Source organism: Mustela erminea, chromosome 16, assembly GCF_009829155.1.
Source record: "Mustela erminea isolate mMusErm1 chromosome 16, mMusErm1.Pri, whole genome shotgun sequence".
NCBI lineage: Eukaryota > Metazoa > Chordata > Mammalia > Carnivora > Mustelidae > Mustela > Mustela erminea.
This window is the reverse complement of record NC_045629.1, coordinates 82,419,512-82,446,263: the sequence shown is the minus strand read 5'-3', so window position 1 is coordinate 82,446,263 and position 26,752 is coordinate 82,419,512. Positions and strand designations below refer to the sequence as shown.

Sequence of the window (26,752 nt, the reverse complement as noted above, 5' to 3'; positions counted from 1 at the left end):
TGGCTTGTGGACTTGAGGTGTTGCTGCTGGCGGCCGGCCCTTTGGGCTGGAGCAGGAAGGAAAGAGCGTGTGTGACTTCTGCCGCGCCGTGGGACATGGGGATGTCTGTGATCACGCATTGATTTGGCTACTAGATTTTTAGGGCTTGCCTCCTTTATTTAAATTCAGACATTTATAAGTCAAGGAGATGGTTGGTCCAATGTAAAAAATTCATTGTAACTGTTTCAAGTAAGATAAGGCTCTGACAGTTGAGTTACTGTGGTTCTGGTCCTTGAAAAAGAAGCGTTAGATACCTTTTTTGTCCTCACTTTAAAAATCGACTGATTGTATTTAACATGCTGTGGGCAGAAATGTTTCTAGTTTTACAAACCCCTTAGGTGATAAGGCCTGGGCGTGGGGAGACTTGGAGTTGAGGTAGACGGAGCCGCTGGGAGAGAGTGAAATGTGGGGAGGAACCAGGATTTTGGTGAGGCATTGGTGGAGCCAGCGAAAAACCTCAGTAATCAAGATAAGTAATAGCTCGATGCAGTGTTTTTTTTTTTCTTTTTGCACATGAATGCAAAAAAATCCGTGCCGAACAAGCTACCAAAATTTCAAATAGAGATAAGGATCAGTGTCACTCATTTTTCCTTCACCTTGCGTGCTCGTGTGTAGCATGCGCCTTACTCTGTCTTCATTTCTACTTGGAGTTTTGGCTTTTATTTTCCTTATTTCTTAAGGTGAAAACATAGACAACTGATGTTTTTATCTTTTGTTCATAATTTTGTAAACGTCTGTGAGCGACCTGAGCACGTGCCAGGAAGCGCATATGAAATACCACAGTCTACATACTCTTCTATACCTTTTTTATTACTTAAAATATGTATCTTTGGGTGCCTGGTGGCTCAGTCAGTCGAGCGTCTGACTCTGGATTTTGGCTTGGGTCGTGATCTCAGGGTCGTGAGACTGAGCCCGATGTAGGGCTCTGCTCTGGGCAAGGAGCCTGTGTGGGATTGTCTCTCTCGCTGCCCCCCAGCTCCCAGCTTGCATGCACTCTCGCTCTCTCAAAAAAATCATAGTATATATCTTGAGAATTTTTGCATTTAAGGACTGGGAGTTGCAGTTTTCTTTTCTACTATGTGGACTTTTTTCATTGAAGAGTATTTTCCAGTACCAATGAAAAATTTTCACCAAATACCTTTTTCCAAACTTTATTTACTCATTTCTCTTCTACTGACACATAGGCCGTTCCTAGTTTTTCAGTTTTGTAAATAAACCCATGACTCATTTAAGCCTCATACTGGCTTAAACCTTACAGGGGATTACTGGAGGTTTCTTACACAGTCTGCTGGAAGCCGAGTCTGTGGGTGCTGTGACCGACGTGCTTGTCTTCTGGTGGGCTCTGAACTCCGGAGGGGCCAGGACAGGGCCCGTGGTGTTTTCAGACCCCTGGTGCGAAATTCACGGCACTGACAGGGAAGATGCAGACGACACGCTGGCTTAGGGCACTCTCACAGCCCTTCCCGCTTATAATTCTTGGTTCTCATTACAACTGTTCTTGACTTTGTTTGACTGATGAGAAAACCAACAGAGGACATTTTTTAATAAGTGCCCAGAGTCTTCTGGCTAGTATGTTGCCACGTGGGGATTCAGGGAGTACTTAGCAGTAGGCTGAGTGGACAACATCGGACTTTTCGGTTGAAGGTGATGGGAAGATGAGTCAGTTTGAGCTTGAACTTGATTTTACAAAGTCTGATCTTAACCGTGAGCCTCGGCTCCCTTTTTCTTGAAAGCAGTGTTGTTAACCTTAAAAATAAAACTGCCACTCATTTTACCAGCGAAAATGGGTTTATTCTGGAACAGCCCAGAATTGCAAACCCAGGCAGGCAAGCTAAGGTCGCTGTAGGCAGAACAGACGGACTGCTCTTTCGCAGAGGAAAGGGGAGGGCTGGGAGGGAGGAGGAAGCGTCCTTCCTCGGGCTGCATTAGTAAGGTAGTAACCACCTTCAGGGCGCCCCTTCCGTGTTGGGCCCCGCGGTGGGGGAGGAGTGGTCGGGGTGAGAGCCTCCCCTGCTGGCCTCCGGACTCCAGTCCTCACTATGTGTTGGTAGTTCTCCCGGAGCTTGTTAGGAGGTCAACCTGTCCTCCTCGTGGAGCCTCGTGGAGCTCCCTTGTAGTGCTGGGCTGGTGTCCCGTCCTCGCCCGGGGACCGGGGTGGTTGTCTGCCTCTTGCCCTTTGGGCATGTTCCCGACATTTCAAGGCTTTTCCCCTCATCTACAAAAGTAGACATAATTATATCTGCCACGTTTTGTAAAATAAACAAGAGACACTCCCTTCTTTAAAAAACATTTTTTTTGTGGTAAACAAAAAACACGTAGCATAATTTATCATCTTAACCATTTTTAAGTACCGTTTGGTGGTCGGACGTATATTCACGTTGTTGGGAACCAGATGTCAACACTGTTTGTCTTGCACATCTGAAGCTCCGTCCCCTTTGTTTTCTGACGTGATGGCACCTTGGGTCACAACATTTTACGTTCCCACCCATGGTGCACAAGGGTTCCAGCTTCTCCATGTCCTGGCCAACACTTGCTATTTCCCATTTCCCATTTTAAAAAAAATATAGTAATCATCCTGATAGGTGTGAGGTTAGTTTTAACTTTTTTTTTTTAAGAATTTTTTTTTTAATTTATTTGAGAGAGAGAGTAAGAGAGAGGGAGAGCATGAAGGGCAGAAGGTCAGGGAGAAGCAGACTCCACATGGAGCTGGGAGCCCGATGTGGGACTCGATCCCGGGACTCTAGAATCGGTACCTGCGCAGAGGGCAGTGGCCTAACCACCGAGCCACTCAGACACTCCAGTTTTAACATTTTTTAATGATAAAAAGTTTTAGGGAGAATTGGAAAAATGACTCTAAATTTCTTGCTAAGTGGGAAGAGTATCTGTTGATACCAGAGTGAGAAAACCAAAAACATGGAGGAGGGCCTTTGACCAGAAAACTCACCACTGTGTATCTGTGTTCGAGAAGAGGAACCACCTCCTTCGGGGCTATCCTTAGGATACGGCTGGGGGAGGACCGGACCCCAACGATGCTCCTGATCCTTCCTGAAAATGGGCAGCGTAGGTGGGAGACGGGTCCCACTCGCCTGCAGGGCCCCTGCCACCCACGGGCCTTCCTGTGTGGCTGTGTGGGTGTCCCCGCACACCCGACTGCCCACGAGCCACCGAGGTTTTCTCTGCCGCAGTCCTCACAGGGTACCCGGCTGTGTGCTCGGTCAGGCGAGTGGTCACACTGTGGGTGGAACGCACTGACCGGGTCAAGTCAGCTGTGGCGACAGAGTGGTGCCGTGAGTCGGCTGCGTATGTGCAGGCCGCTAGAGCAGAAGCTACAGAGTTTATTCGGTGGTGGCAACGCTCAGGTACAGCGTGACTTGACTGTCTTTTAGTGTGTGTTATTTGGTCAGTATAAGCCAGGAGCACCCCTCTGTTTTATGACACTTGCAGTTAGGTTGACAGTTTTGGCAAGTTTCTGGAGCTGTTCTGTGTTGTCAGGCCTCTGCTAGTATATTTGAAAAACTCAAGTGGCATCTTCTTTGAGGTCTCAGGGGCCTTTTTTTTCTTTTTAATTTGGTGGCAAGTAACCTCCCAACAGTGTCTAAACCTAGAATTTAGCTTTCATCTCCTCTGTGGCAAAACACACGGGAGGTGGCTGTTCATGTCTGGGAAAATACTCTAGTTGGGTATTGTCGAAATTGATAATGACTTCAGAATTTTCTGCCTCTCCAGAGCTGCGGTTTCCCTTCTCTCTGACACGCCTTGCGTTGCTTCATTCATTGCTGTGCTTGTTTCCTGGTGCTTGTGCATCTCCCCAGTCCCAGCCTCGTGTCCAGCATGTCCCGCGGTGGCTTGATCTGCAGCCGGGGGCAGGATTGCAGACTGCGTAGGACTGTCACGGGAGCCGCCGGATTGGGTGAATGGGAGTGTCGTGTGGGGATGAGAGCGGTCTGTCGTCTCCTATCCCTGCTGCGATTCACTCATCCTTTATGTGCTGAGTGAGGCCTGTTCCCTGCTTCTCTGGAAGCCTTTACAGCCTCCAGAGGTGGTGTCGTTACAGGTGGTGGCTTGAGTTTGTGCCCTGACAGGTGTCCCTGTGCTGGTGCCAGCTCTTCCAGTGACCACTTAGCTGTGGCATCAGACATGCTGCTTCATTTCCCGTTTCCTCGGTATGTGCGCGTGTCCCGTGTGGCTCGTGAACTTGCTGGTTGTTGGTGAATTCCTGCAGCAGGGGAGTGTATGACGTCCCGCCCCGCCCCGCAGGAGGTCTGTGGCCTCAGACAGGTCACTCAGCGCCCTGCGCTTCTGTTCGTCATCTCTCACACGGTGGAGGGAGGTGGTGGTGGTGGTGGTAGAGGCCCCCTCATGGAGCTGGTTGTTAATACCCGAGTCCCTGTGCTTGAAGTATTTAGGATAGGGCCTGGTGCGGTGTGAGCCTGGCCTGCAGCGGCATCCACGTCGTGTCGGTGGCATTGTGTTTTTGGTGTTCATGCTGCCGTTCGCCACTTGATGACAGGCGCGGAGTCACCTCTCACGTTAGGTATTGCCGTTGTCCTTGTACGGGTGACGGACTGAGGTTCAGGATGGTGAAATGAGTCTTTCCTTGTCTCACAGATAGAGCTGGGGTCCTTTGTGTCTTCCAGTGAAATGTAGTGCCTCCCTCAGCTTCCCCAGAGTTCCTTGTGCGCAAGAGAAGGGAGGTCGTATGGCAGTTGTTGGAAGCTGCAAGGGCTGCGAGGAACACCGTCACCTTTTGGAGTGTGTTGTATTTTGAGACCTGCTATCGCTGTGTCTTCAGAACGTGATTATATCCTTCCTCACGACTAAACTTCTTTAGTCCTTAACAAGTCTTAATTTTTGTTGATAGATTAAATTTTCAGAAAAGTTATTTCTGTCTGGTGGTGGAAATAGTGAGGCACAATGACAAAGAAGTGATAATTCTGTGAGTCTTACAGAATTAAGTTCAGGATGTGATGCCCGGCTTTGGAAGTGAGGGCGGGTTGTGGTGGTCAGCTGCTAGTCGGAGCTTTCGTGGTGTAATGGTGTTGATTTTACTTGAATCTGTAACTCTTGATTAATGCAAACATAGAAGAAAGGTAAATTTTGAATTCTGTATATATAATATGAATTACAGTTTTCTCTCACATTCCTCCCATTCGCTGACTTGAAAGCATTTACTGGGGCTTTGCTCTTCCAAGAAGTACTGCCCTCAAGTCTTAGTAAAGCCAACAAATAAAACCGTGTAACTACATGAGAAACATGAGACTCAGATATGGCTTTGGTGACATTTATAAACAGCTTCCTTTTTCTTTTTTTAAAGATCTTATTTATTCCTTTGAGAGAGAGAGAGAGCAAGCACGGGGTGGGGGGGCAGAGGGAGAGGAAGAAACAGGCTCCCTGCTGAGGAGTGAGCCCCACATGGGGCTCGATTCCAGGACCCTGGGATCATGACCTGAGCTGAGGGCAGAGGCTTAAAACCCACTGGGCTACCCAGGTGCTCCTCCCCGCCTTTAAGATTTTATTTACTTGAGAGAGAGAGAAGCAACTTTTTTTCTGAATAGTTCTTCCAGGGACTTTCTCACCTAAGGCCGGTCTCTGTAGGGGAGCTGTGTTGGGCAGAACTGCACACATACGGAGGGTCCTGGAGTTCCCTTTTCTGCTTCCTGATCTGGCGCATCAGCTTGTTTGCTGGATTTCTGTCTCATGTCACACAGCATTGTCATTTACGTTGTATGGAAGTTGGCCGCGGAAATTCTCCCGGGAGTAGCAGAACGCTGCAGTCTGGGATGTGTTTCTGACGGGGGATGGGGAGAGGTGGTCCACGTGGTTTCCTGGATTCTGGGTCAGTTTCTCTACTTACTCACTCAGTGCGTACTCACGAAGCCCCTGAGCTGCGAGCGGTCTCGCAGGTGGAGCGGTGCCGGCGTCGAGGCAGGCCACGCCGTCGCTGAGCTTCGTGCACATCCTGACACCAAGAGCATCTAGGTGCCTCGCTGTGGCCACGGCCTCTAAAAGAGAAGAGAGACTCCCCCTGCCATCTCCTTGTTACCTGGAGGTGACAGATGTGCACAGTGTGGCCCGTGCCTCTTACTGACCACCTCAGTAATAAGGCCCGGAAGGCCGTATGTGCAGAACACACCAGATTCTTTCCTGACATGGAGACTGGGGTGTAGTGGGGGCGTCAGACAACACACGTGTCTGTCGGTCACATGGTATTGGAGCAGGTGTCAGTGCTGTGGGCCGAAGCAGGGGGAGGGCATGGGACAGGCAGTCTAAAGGTGGGCACACGCCTGGTGTGGGCAGAGGACGGCAGGGAGCTCGGTGCGTCGGAGCCCAGGAAACGAGGCCAGGCCGGGGTGAGATGGAGGGTGCAGGTCACGGCCTTGCGGACCCTGCTGAGTGTGTCGTCAGCCCCACTGTGGGCAGAACTGGGAAGCGCTGGTGAGTTTCAGCAGCAGAGTGATGGTGCGATGGGCTTCGCGAGGGGTTGATGTGGCTGCTGGTGGGGAAGAGAGTGTAGGGCGGTGGCGGGACCCATCGCCGCGGCCCACGGACCACAGACAGCCTGGATGCCAGTGACACGGGGGCACGTATGTGGGCTGGATTTATTGTAAAGGCAAGGATATTGGGTTTTGCTGATGGATTGCTTTGAGGAGAGAGGAGTCCAGAATGACTGCGGAGTGGGGTCGGAGCCCATCGTTCTGTCTTTCTTCTAAATTTGATTGAAGAGTTTACCTATCTGGGAGGACTTCCCAGAGTTGCTTTTAACTCTACTGATACGATGAAGAGTTTCTTAAAGAAGCTACAGAGCTTCTTAAGGAACGACGGCCTTTCGTCCGCCTGTGGAGTGTCCTGCTGAGAGCGCGTCGCAGGACTGCCCCCGCTCTCCCTCACGGCACCGCTAGCCTTTCCTCCTCTCCGCGGGACGTCATAATCGGGCTTTCCTGTTGAGCGGGAAGAAAGCAGGAGTGATGTCGTCACTGAGGGACTCGTCCTTGTGTTGTGGCTCAGCCCTCTGGCCACAGGCCGGGCCCCACCGCCCGCGCGCGCTCGTCTTTGCTGCCCACGTGGTCGCGCCCCCGTGGCGCCGCTCTTCTCTGGGGGCGCCCGGCCGCGCAGCAGCTTCCCCTCCGGGCCGAGCGCCGTCCTCTTCTCCGCTCTTCAGGCCGCTGCCTCTGGCTGGGCTCCGCTAGGCGGCCTGGAGGGGTCTTTGCTCCTTGGATCCTGTCATCTTTTGTACCCTCAGGCCTTGGCACAGGAGGGGCTGCTGTTTGGACACGGACATGAATGTAGATCAGCTTGGCGGGCGGGCAGGTGGGGGAGGAAGCGGCCGTCGTGTTGTCCACCCCCCGCCCCCGTCACTCCGCAGCCAGAGACTTGGGGTCTCTCCCTCACCTGCAGCGCTCCCACATCTGTCCTCTTGTCCCCTCCTCTCCTGCTGTGGGGGCCCCCGCCTCCACCGCCACTTCCTGGCTCCGGCCCCTCTCCCTGCTGTGCAGGTGGCGCGGTGGCACTCCGTCGCTCTGGCTCAGAAGCCCGTTCCGGGTGTGCGCACATGAAGACCTCTGGCTTCTGGGGCGACGCGTGGGCTCGGCGGAGCTGGGTCTCTTCCAAGCTGTCTGACTCCCTCTTTAACTCATCCTTCAAAGCTGTGACGGCACTGATTTTGCTTAGAAGATGTGAAAATTGGGTGAGTAAAATACTGTTGGCAACTAGTAAAGGTAGCTTCTATGTTGTAACTCGAGCCCTTAGTTCCAAGACAGACTGGGGGTTCTCTTGTGCTGTTGCTGTGTCTGTGGCTTGGTGGTTCAGGTTAAACCCCACGCCGTTCCCAGGGGCCTGGGCCGGATAGCAGACTTGCTCATGGAGTGTGCTTGGCCTCCTCCTGTGAGGAGAGCAGGCCTTCCTGTCCCTAGTGTCCTCGGCAGTGGTGATCTGTCTGCTTGTTTCTTCTGGTTCTTTCCTAGCTCACTCACTTGTGTTTTTTTGGGGCCCCTCTCCTTCCCAGTGTCGCCTGGGGTCAGAGTTCACTCTCGTGAATGGTATGTTTTCACTGGGGGCATCTCAGTTATTTGAGCTCCAACTGCTCTTAGGAGGCTGAATGTAAGGCCTGGAGACAAAGCCGTCATCGAGAGTAGTGTGTCAGAACTGAAACTAGCCGTCCTGGGCGTCACTGGACACAGATAGGCCTCTTGTTCCCCTAGCCTTTTTCAGCGCTTGTTTTCACAAGTTTGTGAATTCGTAAAGTGTTAGTCGTGTTTACAGTTAAGTAGAGGACTCGGTTTTTTCTTCGTTAATGGGATTTGCTACAAACAGAATTACCCACGTAACGGAAGAGCTGAACCGTGTGTCTTGCATGTGCATCGTGTGTGCTCTGACAACAGGCTGTCTTACTGCCAGAGTGTGTTGTGTTTAATGAACTACATTTCAGAGACGCCCGAGACTGCCTCTCAGTTTGAGTGGAAAAAGTGTGAGTATAAGTAGCTTTACATTTTTTGAACAAAGTTACTAGTACAGATTATTCGAGTTTTTTCTGCCCTCTTTTTTTAGGAGCATGAGTGTAGTACTCACTCATGTTCTGAAATGAAGGAATCAGGTATTTTGGATTCCTTGGTATTTTCTTAGCTAGTTTTAAAAGAATCTCGTAACTTCAAATTCTTGTTTTTACCTGTTTTCTTAAGAACCTTTATAAATTTGCAAACTTACTTTGAAACTATCAATCTGAAAATATCTTTACCTTGGAAATATCTGGGTTCCTATAGACATAGTTTTTACAGATTTGTTTTTAATGTTGATCAAGATTTCCCCCCCCCAGTATTACTCATTTTTCATCAGGGCAATTATCATAAGTCTTAAGGTCAGAATTAAGCTGGTGAAAGGCCAGAGGCATGACTGCAAAACAGGAATTGTTGGAGGAGCCGTCTACAGACGCGATCTGGGGCAGACCTGATTTGCAGCTTACTCAGTTTCAGAATCGCCTGTTGGGTTTGGGAGCAGAGGTCTGCCCGCCCAGTGGAGCAGCCTGGTGGGATTAGCATATTAATCAGCTGCTGGCTATTGGCCTTCTTTTTCTCCTCCCTCCCTCCCTCTCCCCTTCCCTGAATGAATCTAGGAGCACAGGCCCTTGGGGTCACATTACTAGCTGGTTTCATTCTGCTCCGGAGCTCAATCTAGCCAGGATGGTCTGTGTTTCAGATTGCGGAAGCAGGAGAAGATTCTGTAACTGAGAGGCATTCTTCAAGCTGCTGGAAAATATTACAGAAGGAGCACCTCCCAAATTTTGCTTCAAGCTCTGAGAAAAGGAGCACACAGGGGAAACTTAGTGTGGCTGTGGATCGAAGCGAACGCTGTGGGAGCGGTGAGCGGGGACTTGGTGCGCGGACGCCTGGTCTGATCTTGAGAGGCCTGAGTTTATGTGGCTGGAACTGGCGGGCCGAGCGGCCCTGAGACCAGCAGGTGCCGTCTGTATGGAGAAGAGCGGCTGTAGTCCATTCCCAGTTTGTTGGGCTAAAGGTATACGTAACTTAAAAATCTCTTTGGTTTAAATTTTATTCAGATTCATGCTTTTGTACTAAAAAGGTGGATAAGAGTTTTTCAGACTTTATTTCAAATAGATTTATAATTAAATTTAAGGAAAAATGGAAATTGATGTGGTAAAGGTTTACAGCTCTTGGCATAAAACCAACTAGGTAGCTTTTAGAAAAGTAAATAAAAGTACTTTCATGGAACTGCATTTTCAGTAAGTTATCTTTTCTGTGTCTCTGATAGTTTTATTTTGTGTGTTTTTAATTAAGGCACCCATATCCGTTCTGTGATGTGGAAGTTCTTAAAGACTAAAGAGACTGGTCTGAGCTTAAATAGGACCGGTGGGGAAAAGAGGGGCGCGATCTTTCTTCTTTCACTCAAAGATTGGTTTTCTGTACTCGCGGTAAAGATTGTGTATTTAATTTGAAACTCCATGTTATTTAAGGTGGGTTTATCACTAAGGGTCAGTAATACTGTGAATAAGTATTTTCCAATTTAATGCTGTTAGGGTTTTTATTTGTATAAAAATATAAATAATGAAATACAGCGTTTTCATTGTAACATTCAAGACAGTATTTGGGAAGCATGTTTAGAAATTAGAAATGCTGTGTAATCCGTGTATGAATAAGACCAGATATTTTATCTGCTTAAAATACTAGTGCATGTTACCCCTGGGGGATGGAGTCCATAATAAAGAATTAGATACAAATTTTTTTAAAGATTTTATTTATTTATTTGACAGGCAGAGATCACAAGTAGGCAGAGAGGCAGGCAGAGAGAGGAAGGGAAGCAGACTCCCTGCTGAGCAGAGAGCCCGATGCGGGATCATTGGGGCTGGATCCCGGGACCCTGGGATCATGACCTGAGCTGAAGGCAAGGGCTTTAACCCACTGAGCCACCCAGATGCCCCTAAATACACATTTTTAAGAGTATTTTCAAGTATCCTGTTAACCTACTCAGGAAAGATTTCTTAAAAGGAAGAACCTGCACTGGATAAAGACCTGCATTATTGTAAGTGGACCCTCAGCCTGATTCAGTTTAGTGTTTAGCTTAAAAAAAATTGTTTTTTAAAGATTTTATTTATTTATTTGACAGAGATCACAAGTAGGCAGAGAGAGAGGGGAAGCAGGGTCCCTGCTGAGCAGAGAGCCTGATGTGGGGCTCGATCCCGGGACCCTGAGATCATGACCTGAGCTGAAGGCAGAGGCTTAACCCACTGAGCCACCCAGGCACCCCCAGCTTAAAACTCCAGGACGTGGAGGTGCTTGCAACCGACCACAGTTTCACTGTTAGATTGCTTCTCGCTTCCCAGCCTGTCGGCATCATCTAGTCACTCTCATCTAGGCTTTTAAACATTTCTCCTTCCTTTCCTTCCTTCCTTTCTTTTTAGGTAATCTCTGCATCCGGCGTGGGGCTCAGACTCACAACTCCGAGATTAAGTGCCCCTTTTAGACATTTCTAAAGCCTGAGGTGTTAGCACTCTTTCAGCAGGATGCTATCTGAACAAAGCACCTGTCTCTTTACCACCTAACTAGGCATAAATTAAAGATTTCGCTGAGTTAAGTTCACACCATTGAGTATTAAAGGATGTTGGGTATGGGAACTGTAACAGAGCTGAGAGCATGCGGACCGCAGTGTCACTGAGCGTGACCAGTAATGAACACCCCGGGGCAGAGCGTTCTCTGCTGTGCTTGTGGAAGGTTTCGGTCTCTCCCGGACTTGTTGGGACCCATATGCACAGTGCCACCTCCGTGGTGTGACAGCCCTCTGTCAGCACTGATCCTTGCCAATAAGGCTCTGATTCGACTAAGTCTGGCCTAGACTCAATATATGAATCGAGTTGCAGAGGGGTATTAAATAACCGACTGCTGGGTTTTTAAGAAATTCAGGGTGACTCTAGAAATATGGGCATCAGAGGACACGAGACTGAGGTGTTTGCTCGTCCCAAAGCAACTGATGGAGGCAGCTTGTTTTCCCATTACGTTTGCTGACTGGCAGAGCGAGTGAGTAGAGGCCTTTTAACTGGGATGCCATTTTGATAGAGGTCAGGGTTAGGTAGGAGAGCAGAACCGCACGTGCGGAAGAGGGGAGGCGGTAGGGACGGCATCAGGCTTAGAATCATTGCGTTCGTAGGGCTGGAGCAGGCCATCCCCTCTGATAAGTGGTCTTGCTTCTGGATGTGCAAGAGGAGGTTTCTGATGACATAAGGAGCTTGTCACCCTGTCCCCCTCCCAGGGCTGAGTACACCGCCTCCCCCGGGGGCACCCAGTGTGCCAGCTTCTCAGCACACTTCTGTACCAGGCCAGGAAGGCAGGAAGCCCTAGGTTCTGTTCTGGTCAGTTTTTGCTGTGTGATAAAGGCAAAGATGTTGGTGTGTAGAAATGGCTGAAATGGTTATTTTCAAGTTTAAAAGTTACCACTTTTAGATAAAGACAAAATAAAATGCTCAAGTGCAAAGACTGTAAATCTCTCTTTTCAGTTAGATATTCGAAACCTCACATTTGATTTTATCAGTCACATTAACCTCAAAAACGGCAGTGTCCCAATTTAAGAAGACACAAAATACTTAGTAGAACAGGCTAAAAATAATGGAACAGAGCTATATTTGTATACTTTGAACTGAAACCTTCACAGTATCCTAAGACAATCTGTGGCTGTCTCTGTGATACAGTTCAGTGGACCTCTATGATAAAGGAAACCGCATTAGGTCACTTCACAGAATACAGTGTTTTCACATACTTAATCCGACTTTGTTGTAACATGTGTTCAACTATATTGTGACTTCCTAGGCTTAGCGGTGGCTTTAATCCCGAGCATCGAGGTAAAGCTAGATGTTGCGGTGCAGTGTTTGGTCTCAAGTTCACCGAATGCAGAAAGCCCTGCTCGGAAGGTCCGTTGGTGACCTGAGCATGTGCCATGTCTGCTTCGCGCTCAGATGCTGGGAGGGCCGCGCTCATTAGGGCTAAGTGTGCGGTCAGGGTTTTTTCTGGATCTTTCAGTAGCGGATAGAGATGGAGTATACCACTCACCGTTCACTTGTGTGCTGGGTCATGCTTTTTCTGCATCAGTATTTTTAACTCCCACTCGCCCTACCTGCGTCCGGGTGGTTCTGTGCGCGGCCTGTCTTCACTGCGGAGCTCAGCCGCCTCCTGGCCTCTACGTTTGTATGTTTCCTAAACGCCTGACGCTCATCGGCCAGCGAGCGGTCTCGTAACCGGTGCCCCTGAACTCTGTCCCTCCCCAAGTCCTCCTTGTCTTAGTAAACATGCCGGGTCTCCGCCCCTCACTCGCTCGGCCACAGACCCGGGATGCCTCTCGGACACTTTCTGCCTCGTGGAATGGGCCCGTCTTCGTGCCCTTACAGTTGGGTCTTCAGAACAAGTCTGCAGCTCCTCGCCCTCCCGGCCACATCCACTCTGCACCGTGCGACCTTCGTCCTCCTCCGGGCCGTGGGAGTCGCTTCCTGTCGGAGCTCTCCGTTTCCGCCTCTTCGTCCTTCGCGAAGCTGCCCGAGTGCGTTTACAAAAGCAAGAAGGCCGCGCTATCTCCTTTCAGCCCCGGTGGCTCTTACTGGGTAAAACTGCAGACCCTTAGCGTGGCCTGCCAGGCCTCCCCCGACGTGACTGCTCCCAGCGTCTCGGGCTTCGGGCCGGTGGCCTCTGGCTCATCACTCGTGTGGCCGTTCTGACTCGGGAGCACCTCAGACAGCCGAGCTCTTCCCGGTCAGGCCGTCTGTACCTGAGCTTGCCCCTTCCTTGCCTGCGTGGCCTGCTCCTCCTGGCCTCTCCGGTCTGAGCCTGACTGACCTCTCAGCCGTGTCAGCGAGGACCGCGTGCGCCCTGGCGTCTGCCCTGATCTCCCCGAGCCTCGTCTCCTGGCCTTGCACGGCACTTAGCTGGGAAGACTGTTCCACGTCGTTCTTGCTTGCTTTCTGTCTTCTTGGCTAAGGAGTATCCTTGACAGGGTATCGGCACAAATGAGTATTACCTTAACGAACGAATGCATTATGGGCTTAGCTAATCCACATGCCTCAGGAACGGTTGGGTGAGAGCCGCAGCTCGGTGGCCGAGTGTCTTCCTGTAGCCGCACACACGCCGCATCCCAGCTCTCTCAACAGATGGGCCTCGGTTGGGCTGCCAGGCCTGTTCGCTTCCCTGGGGTGGTCTCCGTGGGCCTCTGCTGCTCCTCTGGGGCTTGGCCATCCGGTCTGACAGCTTGAGGTGCTAATGGACTCGTGGGGAAGATGTTCAAAATACATCTCTATGTAAGTGTGTGCATTTATTTTATAGCGTATGTATGTAAATAATCCAGACATCTATACCTTTACGGTGAAAGGTGTCAAATGCTTTCCAGAAGAGTGACCGAGTTTTCTGAGTGTCCAGCAGGAAGGAGCGGCTCGTGGGCCCAGCACACAGTAGGCCCACAGTAAGAACGAGTGCTGCGCTGAGCTCTGGCATGTCCCCGGCTTGCCCCGGTGCCAGCCGTGTTAGAGAGAGACTCCGTCCTCTCCACTGGCCGCCCCTCGGCTCCACCTCCGTTACAGCCACAGCACTGCCCGGGGAGCCTCTCCAGGCGCCCTAACGCTTCTGCTGCTCCTTCTGCTTGCAACAGTCATTCTTTTTAAAGGCGGAACTTTCAGAATTCTGCCCTAGGGCATGGCCCTCTGTGGGGGGTGTGTGTGTGTGTGTCTGTGTGTCTGTCTCCCTGTCTCTCTCATCTGGACAGGGCTGGGCTGTGGCATCTTTGTGCCGCTGCTCTGCACACATGGGCGCGGCCAGTAACTTGCTCAACTTCTTTCTCCGCTTGTCTTACGCTCCTTGGTGTTCTCAGCTCCTTGTGGGCCCAGTTCAGATGTTACTGCTTTTCTAATCCGTGTGGTCTGACGTGTTATCAGCACTCAGTGATTGTTGAGTGAAAAAACCCCCCGAGTTGTTGAAATCTGGGGCATTTTTCTAAAGGAGGTGCTGAGTCATGCCAGCGGAGACGGTGGGGAGGCCTTCCGTGCGTCGGAGTTCTGGGGGCAGAGGCACTGAGAAATGAGCTTGTTTGTGGAGCGTCCAGGGAGACCTGGGCGTTCCTGCTGAGGACAGCTGCAGCCTGCGTTCAGGTCTGTGGAGAGCCGTCAGCAGGGAGTTGTCTCTGAGGGGTGAGGACGGGGCTCTTGTGAGCCTTTCCCCTGCCCCTGAAGATCGTGCTCCCCAGGTGTGGTTCCAGCCTTTCTGTCTTATCCCGGCTCACTGACTTGGCAGTGTTCTCTGCTTCCCTGGCCCCCCCCCACTCGGCTTTGCACACCTTGTCTGCCCGTGTCCCCACTTCTGGTCACCAGTGCCTCTGTCTGGGGGCGCCCTGGAAACCACCAAGCCACTCTAGCTTAGATTCCTCAGACGTGCTCCTTGGTTAAACCGGGTTGTTGGTAAGCCTCATGAAGTGTGTTTGGACCCCCAGTGCATCGTGGTCTACAGAATAAGTGAGTTCAGGACATATCGGCCTTTCTGGTGCTGCAGAGTTGGGGCGGGGGGAGCTGAGCACATGGTGAGGTGTGACGAGCGGCGGTAGGCAGTGCTCCGGCAGAGGCCAGGAGCGGCCCGGCCAGCGCGTTCTCCGTGCAGCGCACCTGTACTTCTGCTGTCCGCACCGAGAGCGCACGGCCAGCCCTTCTCGGCCCCAGTTTGCCATCGTCTCCCTCGAGCGGAAAACTCGTGTGGTGGGTATTCCAGTGACCGGCCTCTCCTCTAGTCTCACTTTCCTCACTGTGTTTGGAGAAGAGGCCTCAAGGGTCCCGTGTTCTCCCTGGAGGGACCCTCACGGCGAGGGCGGGGGCCCCGGGGGACGCCAGCTGATGCTTTATCTCGTGCCCCGCCCCCAGGCTCCGCATGGAGCAGTAATTACATGAACCCTGTAGTGTGTCCCCCGCCCCCACACCCTCCTGTCAGCACCACTGTCCCCATCTGTCCCCGGCACCCGCTCCTGCTCACGCTTCTCCCCAGCTGCCGCACGCTGGGGCCTGCTTGTTTGCCCTGTGCGCCGGCCCCTCCCAGGGCCGGCACCTGCTGGGCTCCGGCCGTGAGTGCAGCGCACTGCTGCGCGCAGTCACCTCGTCTGCTTGGAGCGACAGAGGCTCAGACTGCTAGAGGCAGATGAGAGGGTCCTGGAGGCTTTTGTGGAAATGAAAAACCTTCTTTCTAGTGCCCGAATGGTTAGTGACAACTGAGTTTTTAAACTAGTGTTCACAAATCTTTCATTGCAGATTCGCTGGTAAGTGCTCATGCTGTCAGGAATTCATTATAAATTTGAGTTTTCTGTATTTCCTAACTTAGCAGTTTTCGGTAAAGAGAAGAGTCCGGTTTTGAAACAGTTATCGCTGTGTATGTTTGTTTTGCCTTTGAGTGTATTTGTATGAACGATGCGTTGTTCCTGACTGTCGCTGCTAGCGCTGAGGTCTGTGTGCCACATCTGCTGTCTTCTGTAACTTCTTCCGATAACGTTTCTTCCCGAAAAGCTGTAGAAAATGTGTCCTGCTGTCAGTGGTTCAGAGGAGTCCGATGTGGGAAACCAGGCAGTGGTGGGGTTTCCCTGGGAGCAGGAGGACCGCTGCTCCGCTGGCCCCTTCCCTGCGCTCCGATGGGCGTGCCTCCGTGTTGCCTGGGGCGCTCAGTCCGCAGCAGGGTCCTGTGGTCGGGGGTGGGTGTGTAAGGTGCTCTGCCAGTGACAGCAGCCTCTGGAGCTCACAGACTTCTGCTTCTTTTCCGTTTCCCCTGGGGCTGTGTCGAATCTGGGCATCAACTTGGGAGAAGTGACCTGGGGACAGTATTGTGACTTCTGGGTGACCCGTGCAGTCAGCTGGGTCTGGGGGCGCCCGGAGCTGCATGCGGTGGGTCGTAGTGGGGTAGGGGGGAGGGCTTCACGCTTTCCTGATGCTACTGGAAAGGACGGGTTTTTGACTTCTAGGTTTAACTGTGCAGTTCTTGGCTTAGTGTTAGAAGTAGATAACCTTGTTCGTCTATCTTGCGGCTTACTATGAGTCACTCTGTAGTTCTGGTGGTTTACTTGAGCAAGGAGGAAATTCAAAGAAATCTATAATCACGTAATCCGAAAATAACTCCTTTTCTCTCTGGTCTTTGTGTCTTTTATTTCCCTGTCTTGTGGTCCGTGACTGGCACCTTCCTTACAGCGTCCTTGTCACGTGCTGGCCTCAGGGAGCAGGTTTCCAGTGTGAAGCAGGGTTTAGTTCTAGTTTTATCTTCATAGATGTCCTCTGTCGAATGTAAAAGTTCTCCTTCTAGCTCCTGGTTTTCTAAGAGGTTTTTTTGTTTGTTTGTTTGTTTGTTTTAATCATGAGAGGGTGTTCAATTTTGTCAGGTGCTTTTTCTGTCTCTTGAATTGATTGTAGAAATTTTCTGGGTTTTTTTTTTAGGTAACAGGTAAGTTACATTTTGATTGTTGACGCAACCTTGCATTTCTGAGGTAAATCCCACTTGATCGTGATGTCTTATCCTGTTTGTATATTGTTAGAGCAATATGCAGTGTTTTGTTCAGGAAATCTGTGTCTGTCTGCTCGAGGGGTATCATCCGTAGTTTTATTTCTTGTGACCTTTGTGACCTTTTTGTGGCGCTTTCATTTCAGGCACTGCCATTCTCAGAAAACAGGCTGAGCGGCGTCCCCTTGTTTCCATTTGCGTGACCGGTGTCCATAAAGTTAGGAGACCCTGACCTCTAGTCGCAGTACTGGGACTCCTGGTCCCATTTGGTGGCCAGGCACTGGTCACAGAGGGCCAGGCACTGGTCAGGGCACAGCGGGAGCGTGTTCTGTCTCGTGTAGCCGTGTTCCAGGGATGGGGTGGGGGTGTACACGCACGCGTGTGGTGCTCGTGTAAAGAACCATGGAGCTCTGCACTCAGGATCTGTGTGTCTCACATGCTAGGTGAGCCCAGCGCCGGCAGGACTGGACTGTGTGTGCGGCCCCCACAGGCGCTGTAGCTCTGGAGGCCTGGCAGCGCGCTCTGCCCGGAAAGGGAACATCAGACACATCGACACCGTCCCTTAGCCGGGTTCCGAAAACCCTAAAGCGCAGGGAAGAGACTCTCCCTATAAAATCTGAAATACGAGATTTCAAGTGCTTAATGTATTGTTTTTTGAAAACCATACAGGATAGTTAAGAGTTGTTTGTACATGGAAAGTGTGCTGCTGCTCCCTGATACCGCACGTACAAGGTGGTACGGCGTTCAAGGGATTTGTTAGAAAAAACGCAGACAAAAATGTATAACAAGCAAGAAGACCGTTCGCCAGAACCAGGAAGCAAGGAGGGGAACTGAGCCTTGATGGTTGAAGAAAAGGGCAGAGAGTTGCTGGGGTGAGGATTTTATGGACGAAGGGCAGCTCCTTGCAGAGTGGAACCAGAACACGTTCCAGAGAGTTCCAGGCTTTTCTTGTGGCTCAGCCGCCCAGAGGGTCTGATGCGGTTCTGTCGGTGGCTGATGCTCCTGGTGGAAACATTTCAGACCGGAGCTGTGTTTAGACCCCCCTTGCCTGTGCTCTGACGTCTCTGTGTGGGGCTGTGAGAGCAGTCAGGGCGCTGGCGGGAGAGAGCGCTGTCACGGTCACTTCCGCAGAGAGCGTGCCCCTCGTTGCAGACACCGTGCTTTCCAGACTCTGGAGGTGGTTTCAGTGACCTACAGATTTTATTCGGATGACAGCTTGAGACCTCTTCACATACGGTTTTGTTTAAAGTTATGTATTGAGTTTAGGGGACGTGAGTATAAAGTTTCCTTGTACTCACGTGGGTCAGAGAAATGTTGTATTGTGTATAGCCTGTCTGACATTACAAACAAACGAAGAGAAAAAACCTAGGACCTTGTTTACTAGGGCGAGGCCAGTATGTCGTATTTCCACCAAGGTCTGTTTTTTAACCTTTTTAAATTTTTCTAACAGAAACGAAATACTGCTAGAGTATCACATACTAACGCTACTTTTTTCCTGGGAAGATCTCATTCTGTTGTAAAGTTGACGGAGTATTGTCTGTCAGTTGACAGTATTGTCTGTAAAGAAGACAGGTATTGTCGTCATTAAGAAGACAATACCAGACTGATGGGTATTCTGTTTTCTTAACTTTTGTGTAAGATCGCAATGGAATGGTGTACTGCTGGTGTATTTTCAGTTGAGAAAAATGAGTCCTGTCTTTTTATAGGACAAGGTTTGGGGAAAATCCTGTGGAACACTGTGCTTCCCTTGGTCATTGGCTTTAATTACCCATTGCAGACTTCCCAGATGTTTCCAAAGTAGGAAGCTTAGTCTGTTGTTTCCTTTTTTGACATAGATTCATAAAACTTTGAAGTGTAACAGGGAAGATGCTTTTTTAGGGCTATGGTGGGACTTTTGAAGTATTAGTTAAATGGCGGGGGGGTTTTTACAGGATTTCAGTTTGGAGAACAACGTTAGCATCTCCCTTTCAGCAGCCTAGAGAATTCAGGGTATCCCTCCTAACTGCTGCTGCCACGGACCAGACGCTGACTTTGTCTCTAACACACCTTGCTAATAAGCCCTCTCCCCTTACTACGGCAGTTAGTGGGGGCTGTTACTGCTTGCACTCTGCAGACAAGGAGCCTCTAATAATTTAAGAGTCACGTTGCTGGGATGGGGGGAGCCAGGTACAGTTGTGAACGTTAGTGAGCGACATGCTCTGCTTCTCAGTCAGGATCTTGCTCGGAAGCCACTGTCCGTGGAGCTTTTGCTGACACTTGCCTCCATGTAGAATTTCCAGCCTTCTTCACTTACAGGCTCAGGGATCAGGCTGGGCTCACTCTTTTATTTTATTATTTTTAAAAATATTTTATTTATTTATTTGACACAGAGAGAGAGAGAGATAGATCACAAGTAGACAGAGAGGCAGGCAGATAAGGGAGGGGGAAGCAGGCTCCCCACTGAGCAGAGAGCCGGATGCGGGACTCGATCCCAGGACCCCGAGACCATGACCTGAGCCGAAGGTAGAGGTTTAATCCATTGAGTCACCCAAGGGCCCTGGGCTCATTCTTTTAAAGGTTTACTTGTGTGATTTAGGTGAAGTTTTAGCTGTGCTGTAGTCTCTAGGGTATCTTGTCCATAGGAAGTAACTGAATGGCTCAAGTCTTGATGGCTTTAGTTTTGATGATCTAAGGGATTTGCCTAACCAGTGAGTCTTCAAAGCCGCAACAGTTGAAATGCTATTGTGATAACTTATTTCCCCATTGTGGGTTGTTAACAGTTCTACTCTGGAAATGGCGCTCTTGCACTCAAAATTGGGTATTAGATGAAGTTAGCCATGCTTTCTTTCTGTTTGGCTCCCAGAATCCTGTGAGGAGGCTTTCACCCGATCCTGGCAGGAGGTGGAAGAATTCTTCTCTAAGGAGACTGGTCCAAGCGAACAGGCAGACTGGAACGTTCTGGGATCTCTAGCCAAGCAGCTGATTCTCTGCTCAGGGCATAGATCGCCGGGTCATCCGCGTGTACAGGGTTCCTCGACAGCCTCTGCCGCACAGCAAAGACAAAAATAAACCAGTGGGACAGCATCAGGCTAAAGTTTCCACATAACAAGGGAAACCTATCAACAAGAGGGCAAAATAGGGCAACCTGCAGAATGGGAGAAAATACCTGTAGCTCATATATCTGGTAAAGGACTAATGAATCCCCTTCCCAGAGGTAGCTTGCAGATGTCCAGCTCCCTGCTCCCCACCCCTGACAGCAGGCGGGAAGCACCTCCTGCCTGTGTCCCCAATAACGAACAGCAAACTGAAGTGACTTCTACTTTGAGCTCATGCCGTCCCTCGGACAGACAGCCTCTGCCTCTCTGGTGTTCTGCGTCTCCGTGAAGTGGTGTCACTTTCCCACTCAGTCACCTGAGCAAGAGAAGTGGCCACTGACTTCCTCTAACCTTACGTGTGCGATTTAGTCAGCCTCTGTCCTCTTGACCTTTTTACGGCTCTCAAGTCTTTCCACCTCCTGGGCTGTAGTTAGCGCCATTGGTATTGCAACAGAAGCTTCCAGATTGGTCTCCTGGGGCACAGGTGCTGCCCAGGTGCATACCCTTGCAGCAGTTGGGCTCCCCACCTGCTCTGGAGCGAGGCTGTGTCCGGCTTCTCTGCTGTTTGAGTTAAAGCCGCTCCTGGATCCCTAACCTACAGCTGCAGCCATGGCTTTTGTTGGGTGTGACTTTGGACAGGGCTTTTTTCAAGATCTTGGCTTGGAACTCAGATTCTGGAGGCACTTGGCCATGCCCCAAGTTTGGGCGATGACCTGTTCTCCCAACATAACCCCCAACACTATGTTCTTCATGTACTGGTCTGTGCTGGTCTTTCTCATGAGGGCCACAGGGGCAGGGACCATTGTCCTGCTCTGTCCAGACCACCAGTCTGTGTCTTTCCTAGTATCTGTCTGTTCCGATACTCTGACGCCCACGTGAGCACCTCATGCATAGTCTACTGTAAGATATTTTGGTTGGGGTAGGGGATGAAGTAGCAGCTGGACAGTAAATAAATACACTGAAGAAAATGAGTGTAACCTGGTAGATTGAGCAGGTATCGTGATGCTGTGGTACCCATACAAAACTTGCAGAGCGATCATGTGCTGACTTTGTTAAAGATTCTTTTTTTTTTTTTTTTTTTTAAAGATTTTATTTATTTATTAGAGCAAGCGTGTAAGCGAGAGCATGAGCAGAAGGGAGAGGCAGAAGCAGACCCCCCCGCTGAGCCAGGAGCCTGACACCGGGCTCCACCCCGGGACCATGACCTGAGCCAAAAGCAGACGCTTAACTAGCTGAGCCCCCCAGGTGCCCCTAAGACACAGATTGTTGGCAAGTAGGTTTGTGGTGGGGCTCTTACAAACTCTCAGGGTCAGACTGACCCGATGAGCTCCTTGGGTGACCTGCCGCCTGCTGACGAGGGGACAAGTGTTCGCTGCCCAGTCGCCAGCATCTGCTTCCTCATGGTGTACACAGCACATTCCAGATCGCGTGGTTTTCGTAAACGTCTTTATATTCAATCCCTTGATGGTCCTGTGCAGTCCCTGCTGTCCCACACTGCGGTTCCGAACTGGGTCCTGCTGGCCTGTTACCCGCGTGTTTGTGGGGCTGGATTTTAAGCCCGCCCAGACCCTGTATCGGCATCGTGACACCGTAGCCCCTCCTAACTTAATTCTTTGTGCTAAGTTCTGGAGTTAGTTTTTAGAGACTAAAGTGTTAAGATGATGATCTAGGCCCATTAAAAATAGTAATTTTTCTTGCCATTTGCAACGACGTGGATGGAACTAGAGGGTATTATGCTGAGCGAAATAAGTCAACCAGAGAAAGACAATTATCACATGATCTCCCTGATATGAGGAAGTTGAGAGGCAGGCCAGGGGGTCGTGGGGGGAGGGGAGGGGAAAAAAAAGAAACAAGATGGGACCCAGGAGGGAGACAAACCATAAGAGACTCTTAATCTCAGGAAACAAACTGAGGGTTGCTGGGGGTTGGGGTCGGGGTAGGCAGAGGGTGGCTGGGTGATGGACGCTGCTATGTGCTGTGGTGAGTGCTGTGAAATGTGTAAGCCTGATGATTCACGGACCTGTACCCCTGGGGCAAATAATACATTATATGTTAATAAAAAATAAAATAAAAAATAATTTTTTCTTTGTGAGCCACCAGGCAGGACTGTTTTAATGAACTAATGAATACAAATGCCCAAATGTTCAAGGGGAGCTCCATGGGGGGTTTGGAACTTTGTCTCTGCACGACTCCTGACAAGTTCTAGCTGTCCCGCCTCTCTGTTCTTCTTGAGCCCACCAGGCTCTCGGTTACCCTCCCTGTGCTGCGGTGCAGAAATGGCCCCTGGCAGAGCACTGGGCTCACTTCATCTGTCCCCCGCTCAGAGGTCGTGGCTAGGTGCTGCCTGTGTCAGGATGAAAGCAGTTGCTTCCTGTGTCCCGCACAGTTTTCTAGTAGTTTATTGTGTGTGGTAGTGGGCGGGGAGGGACGTCCAGACCCCGCTTCTCCCTCAGTTTTATGTCTCAGTTTGTCTCTCCTTCATGGGAGGGGTAGCGTGTGCTTGTCTGGGTTTGTGTCTGGATTGCATGGAGATCGTGTATGTACAGAACTGCTTAGGTAGCTGCAACATGGGCAGTGTTCAGTAAAAGCTTTTTGTTTTTTACCTTGTAATACTAGACCTAATTTTGCTTTTTTTTTTATTTTTTTATTTTTTAAAGTAAACCCTACCCTCAATGTGGGCCTTGAACTCACAACCCTGAGACCAAGTCCTGCTCTATAGTTGGAGCCAGCCAGGAGCCCCAGGTTTTTTCTTACTCAGTAGAAGCTAAGTATATACCATTTGAGCACAGGGAGATTTTAGTCCCGTATTTAGTGAATACAGGCAGACTCGCTGGACCTGGTCTCCAGTCCGTGTGTCTGTGTGTGGCTTTCATGCGCCACGTGCAGGGCCAGCAGGACCACCACCTTCTCTGCAGTGGGTCCCCCGTCTTTGTTCCCTTGGCCACAATGCTGTGAGTTCCTTGCACTTCCTGTCTGCACCTCTTCTTTGGAAGCTCTGTGGTACCCCCTCCAGCAGGCTATGCCCCCCATCACCACAGCGGGGCGGAGGGCTGGGGGTGGAGTTCCTTCCTTTGACCAGGTTCTGCGCTGGGCAGCTCCTTCCATGACTGTTCTCTCGGCCTCCCCCTCCGGCGGCTTCTCCATTTCCTCCAGCAACGAGGCTCTTCCTCTCTCCTGTCTTTAAACATCACAAGGGCCGGGCTCTGTTCTCACACCTCCTTCGAGTTGGCAGAGTGATTTCAGGGGAACAGCCATGAACCTTTAGCATCTGTAGCCCTCCCAGGACTCAGGGACCCAGTACAGGGCGCAGGGCCTAGCGGGGCCCCTCACAGGGGATCCAGGAGCCACGCTTACGGCTTACTAAGGACCAGAGGCGCCAGGGAAGGGGAGCGCGGAGGGCAAGGAGTGTGTTGGGCGAGGCCGCTCTGCACCGCGGCGGTGGGGCGTGGCGAGGAGCCCGCGGCCGCTGCCAGCCCCTGAAGGCCAAGTGCTCACAAGTGTAGAGAAGGGGTCCGGAGGAGTGCCCTGCCCCCCGGCTGCAGGCGTGACTTTTCTGCTCTTGGATGGCATCCTATTGAAGTAGTTTCTTTGTAAAGAAAGTGTTTGATGCCACATGCGAAATGGCAGGTGCGAACTCAGAGCTGTCGAAGCGCCAGAGGAGTTAGTTCACGGGGGTCTTCTGCGTGGATTTTGAACATCCCATTCACTCTGTTTTACTTTACATGTTTACACGTATTATTCCGTTACCCGTACTACTGTAGAAAAGTACTTTAACCGTGTTTCATCTGGGAGATTTGCAGTGAGTAACAAAGATGTGTTCGGGAACGTGTATCATGACCGACGTGCTCAGCAGACACGGCTAGGAGCCAGGCATGACCTCCTCAGCCTGGCTTCAAGGGGACAGTCCTACTACTGCGACTTCCAGGAGACCCCGGGGCCTGTCGTGTGCCACAGACACACCCGTCCAGCCTCCCGCCGGCTGCCCGCCCGCTCTCTCCCCTTCGCTGCCGCTCACTGAACGAGAAGGAAAAGGATCTCTTCCTGCGTTCGCCTTCCCGTTGCCAGGGCGTCCCGGGAAGCTGGGTGCAAGGCCGGTTACAGGCTGTGTGGGACCCACCAGGTTTCTCTGGCCTTTCCGACAACGTGTGTGACAGGATGTGCCACACCCGTCAGCACACACGCTGCTGCTCCCAGCGGGGGGACTGCAGTGGTAGCGTGCGTGTGCGCGTGTGCTCGCTGGTAAGTGGACGGCTCCCCTCGGCCTGAGGGTTTCAGGGGCAGAGGACATTGTTAGGTGGGGCTGAAGGGGCTCCCGGGTGTTCAGATGTACCGTGTATCCTAACTGAAGGGCCTCAAACCCCCGGTGTCACACTGTCACCTCCTGGCCGCAGAGGAGACTTCCGTCCTCGGACCACTCAGTCTCTTTCATCATAGACTTCGATGTCACTGTGGCCAGGCGGGCACGCCCACCTCTAACAGTTGTGCTGGAGATGAAGTTAACGAGCTGACCTTTCTCCTTCCTTGCGTGTGCAGTCACCCCGGAAGTGGTAATTTTAATTACTTGTAATGAGTGCTGGTACAGGCAGACATTTGTCTCCCATGGCTGGGCTGTTGGTCTTAGAGCGGGGTCCAGGTATGAGTTTTAGAGGATCCATGAACATTGTGATCATGTACAGAATTGTCTGTGTTTTAGTGTGTATACATTTTCTCTTAGAAATATTCATGTTTTTCAACAGATTCTCAAAGATCTGTCATCACTGTATACATAGGCACATATGCATGTCTGTGTGTGCTTAAAGAAGTCCTCTCATAGAAGATGGTAAATGAACAGTAATTTTGTATTGGCAAGCGTCACTCATTTTCCGTGTTTTGCAGAACAGCATGTTCACGTATGGTTAGAAGAGAGACCTAGGCAGAAACGTAAAAATCAAGAATGGTTGTCGTTGTAAAATGTGCACCTCTGACTTGCTGCTTTGCTGGGTTGGTAACTGTTTCTCAGGCAAGTAATTTCATCCAGGGTGTTTGGCTTGGCATGTTGCTTTTGGTTAATTGTTGTGTAGAGTCTTCTGGCAAAAAATTTTGTTCTCATTTTGTAAATAAATGTATATAATTGAAATATATCTCCTGTAAGTTGCATACATCCTATGTATCCTGGTGTAGGATTAACTACTACCTTCCGTATCAGTGTTTGCAGTGGCAGCAGCCCCAGCAGCCTCCCTGATGGCTCCCTTCAGTCAGCGTCCCCGGGAAGGTGGCCAACATTTTGATTTCTGTTGCCATGACTCACTTTGTCTGTTTATCCTAATGTCTGTGAGAGTCATCTGCGTTGGTGCATGGAGCCCCGATTTTTCATTGCTGTATAGTATTCCATTTCAGTATCCACCACAGTTTGTATTTTATTGTTGATGGATGGTTGGGTTGTTTCCAGTTTTGAACTATATGAGTGGTGCCACTATGAATACTCCGTGTGTCTTTTGGTGACCCCGCGACTGTGTCTTTCTTGGGCGTGTACTTCAGAGTGAAATGGCTGCTCATGGTGTATGTCACGGTGTTCTTCTGCAGAGATTGCTTCCGAAGGCTTGTATCAAATCACAGCCCAGCCGGCAGTGTATAAAAGCTCTAGCTGCTCCACGTCTTTGCCACAGTAAGCACCGTTGGTGTTTAAAATTTTGGAGCCATAGAAAAGCTATACTTAAAAAATACAAATTTAAAAAATGGAGATAAAATTCATGTTCACATAACATGAAATTCTCCATGTGGTTTGAAGTGTACACACAGGGCTGTGCAACCCTCAACGCTGTCTAGCTCTGTCACCCCACAGAGAGACCCAGTACCCGTAGCCAGTCCCTCCACGACTCGGTCCCCCTTGCCTCTGGCAGACTCATGCCTGCTTTCTGTCCCCTTGGAGTTGCCTGTCTTGGAATTGTCGTATAGATGGATCCTACAACATACAGCCTTTTGTCTGACTGCTTTTACTTACCGTAATGTTGTCAAGGCTTCTGCCTGTTGTGGTACTAGGACTTGTTCCTTGTTATGGCCGAGTGCTGCTCTTCTGCTCTGTTGTAGGGATGGCCGGTTAGTTTATGCAGTCGTGTTACCAGATGTTACAGTCCTGTACAGTAGAGAAGACGGAAGTTACTAAGCAGTGTCTCCACATTGGGTCTTGATAGGACGTCTGGTTGATTGGCGGCACCTGACAAAGTGGGCTTTGAGCTCGTGGATGGCTGCCTGGGGAGGCAGCTTCAGTTATCTGCCGGCGCTCCTGGAAACAGTGGAGCGTGCGTGTCATGCTCATCTGTTTTGGGGCTTCGGCTCTTGGCCTCTTGGAGGCCCTTCTTCTTTAGTTAGGCCACTTCTGGCCTCTTTTCCTCATCATGGTTTCTCCAAACCTCCTTTTTATCCGTCTCATTTCCTTTTGTTACTCTAGCCTTAATTGGATCTTAGCTCAGTGCAGTGGCTTTGTTACAATATTTAAATATTAAGCTACTGGGGCGCCTGGGTGGCTCAGTGGGTTAAAGCCTCTGCCTTTGGCTCCGGTCATGATCTCAGGGTCCTGGGATCAAGCCCTGCATCGGGCTCTCTGCTCAGTAGGGAGCCTGCTTCCTCCTCCTCTCTCTCTCTCTGCCTACTTGTGATCTTTGT

At 50.5% G+C, this 26,752-nt stretch overlaps 1 protein-coding gene across 15 annotated transcripts in view; it reads left to right on the top strand.

The window, feature by feature from the left end:
• Positions 1 to 26,752, top strand: part of PTK2 (protein tyrosine kinase 2) — a 248,642-nt gene that overhangs the window by 45,899 nt on the left and 175,991 nt on the right. For 3 of the 15 annotated variants that reach the window (XM_032315940.1, XM_032315941.1, XM_032315939.1), the window contains exon 1: positions 9,164 to 9,546. The exons of 5 other annotated variants lie outside the window; for them this stretch is intronic. In XM_032315940.1, the coding sequence (XP_032171831.1) occupies positions 9,447 to 9,546 (100 nt within the window). In that variant the 5' untranslated portion in view covers positions 9,164 to 9,446. Of the gene's footprint in view, positions 1 to 4,676; positions 4,792 to 9,160; positions 9,547 to 26,752 lie in introns of those variants that run through there. 7 more of the 15 variants (XM_032315944.1, XM_032315942.1, XM_032315949.1 and 4 more) reach the window with 6 other exon arrangements.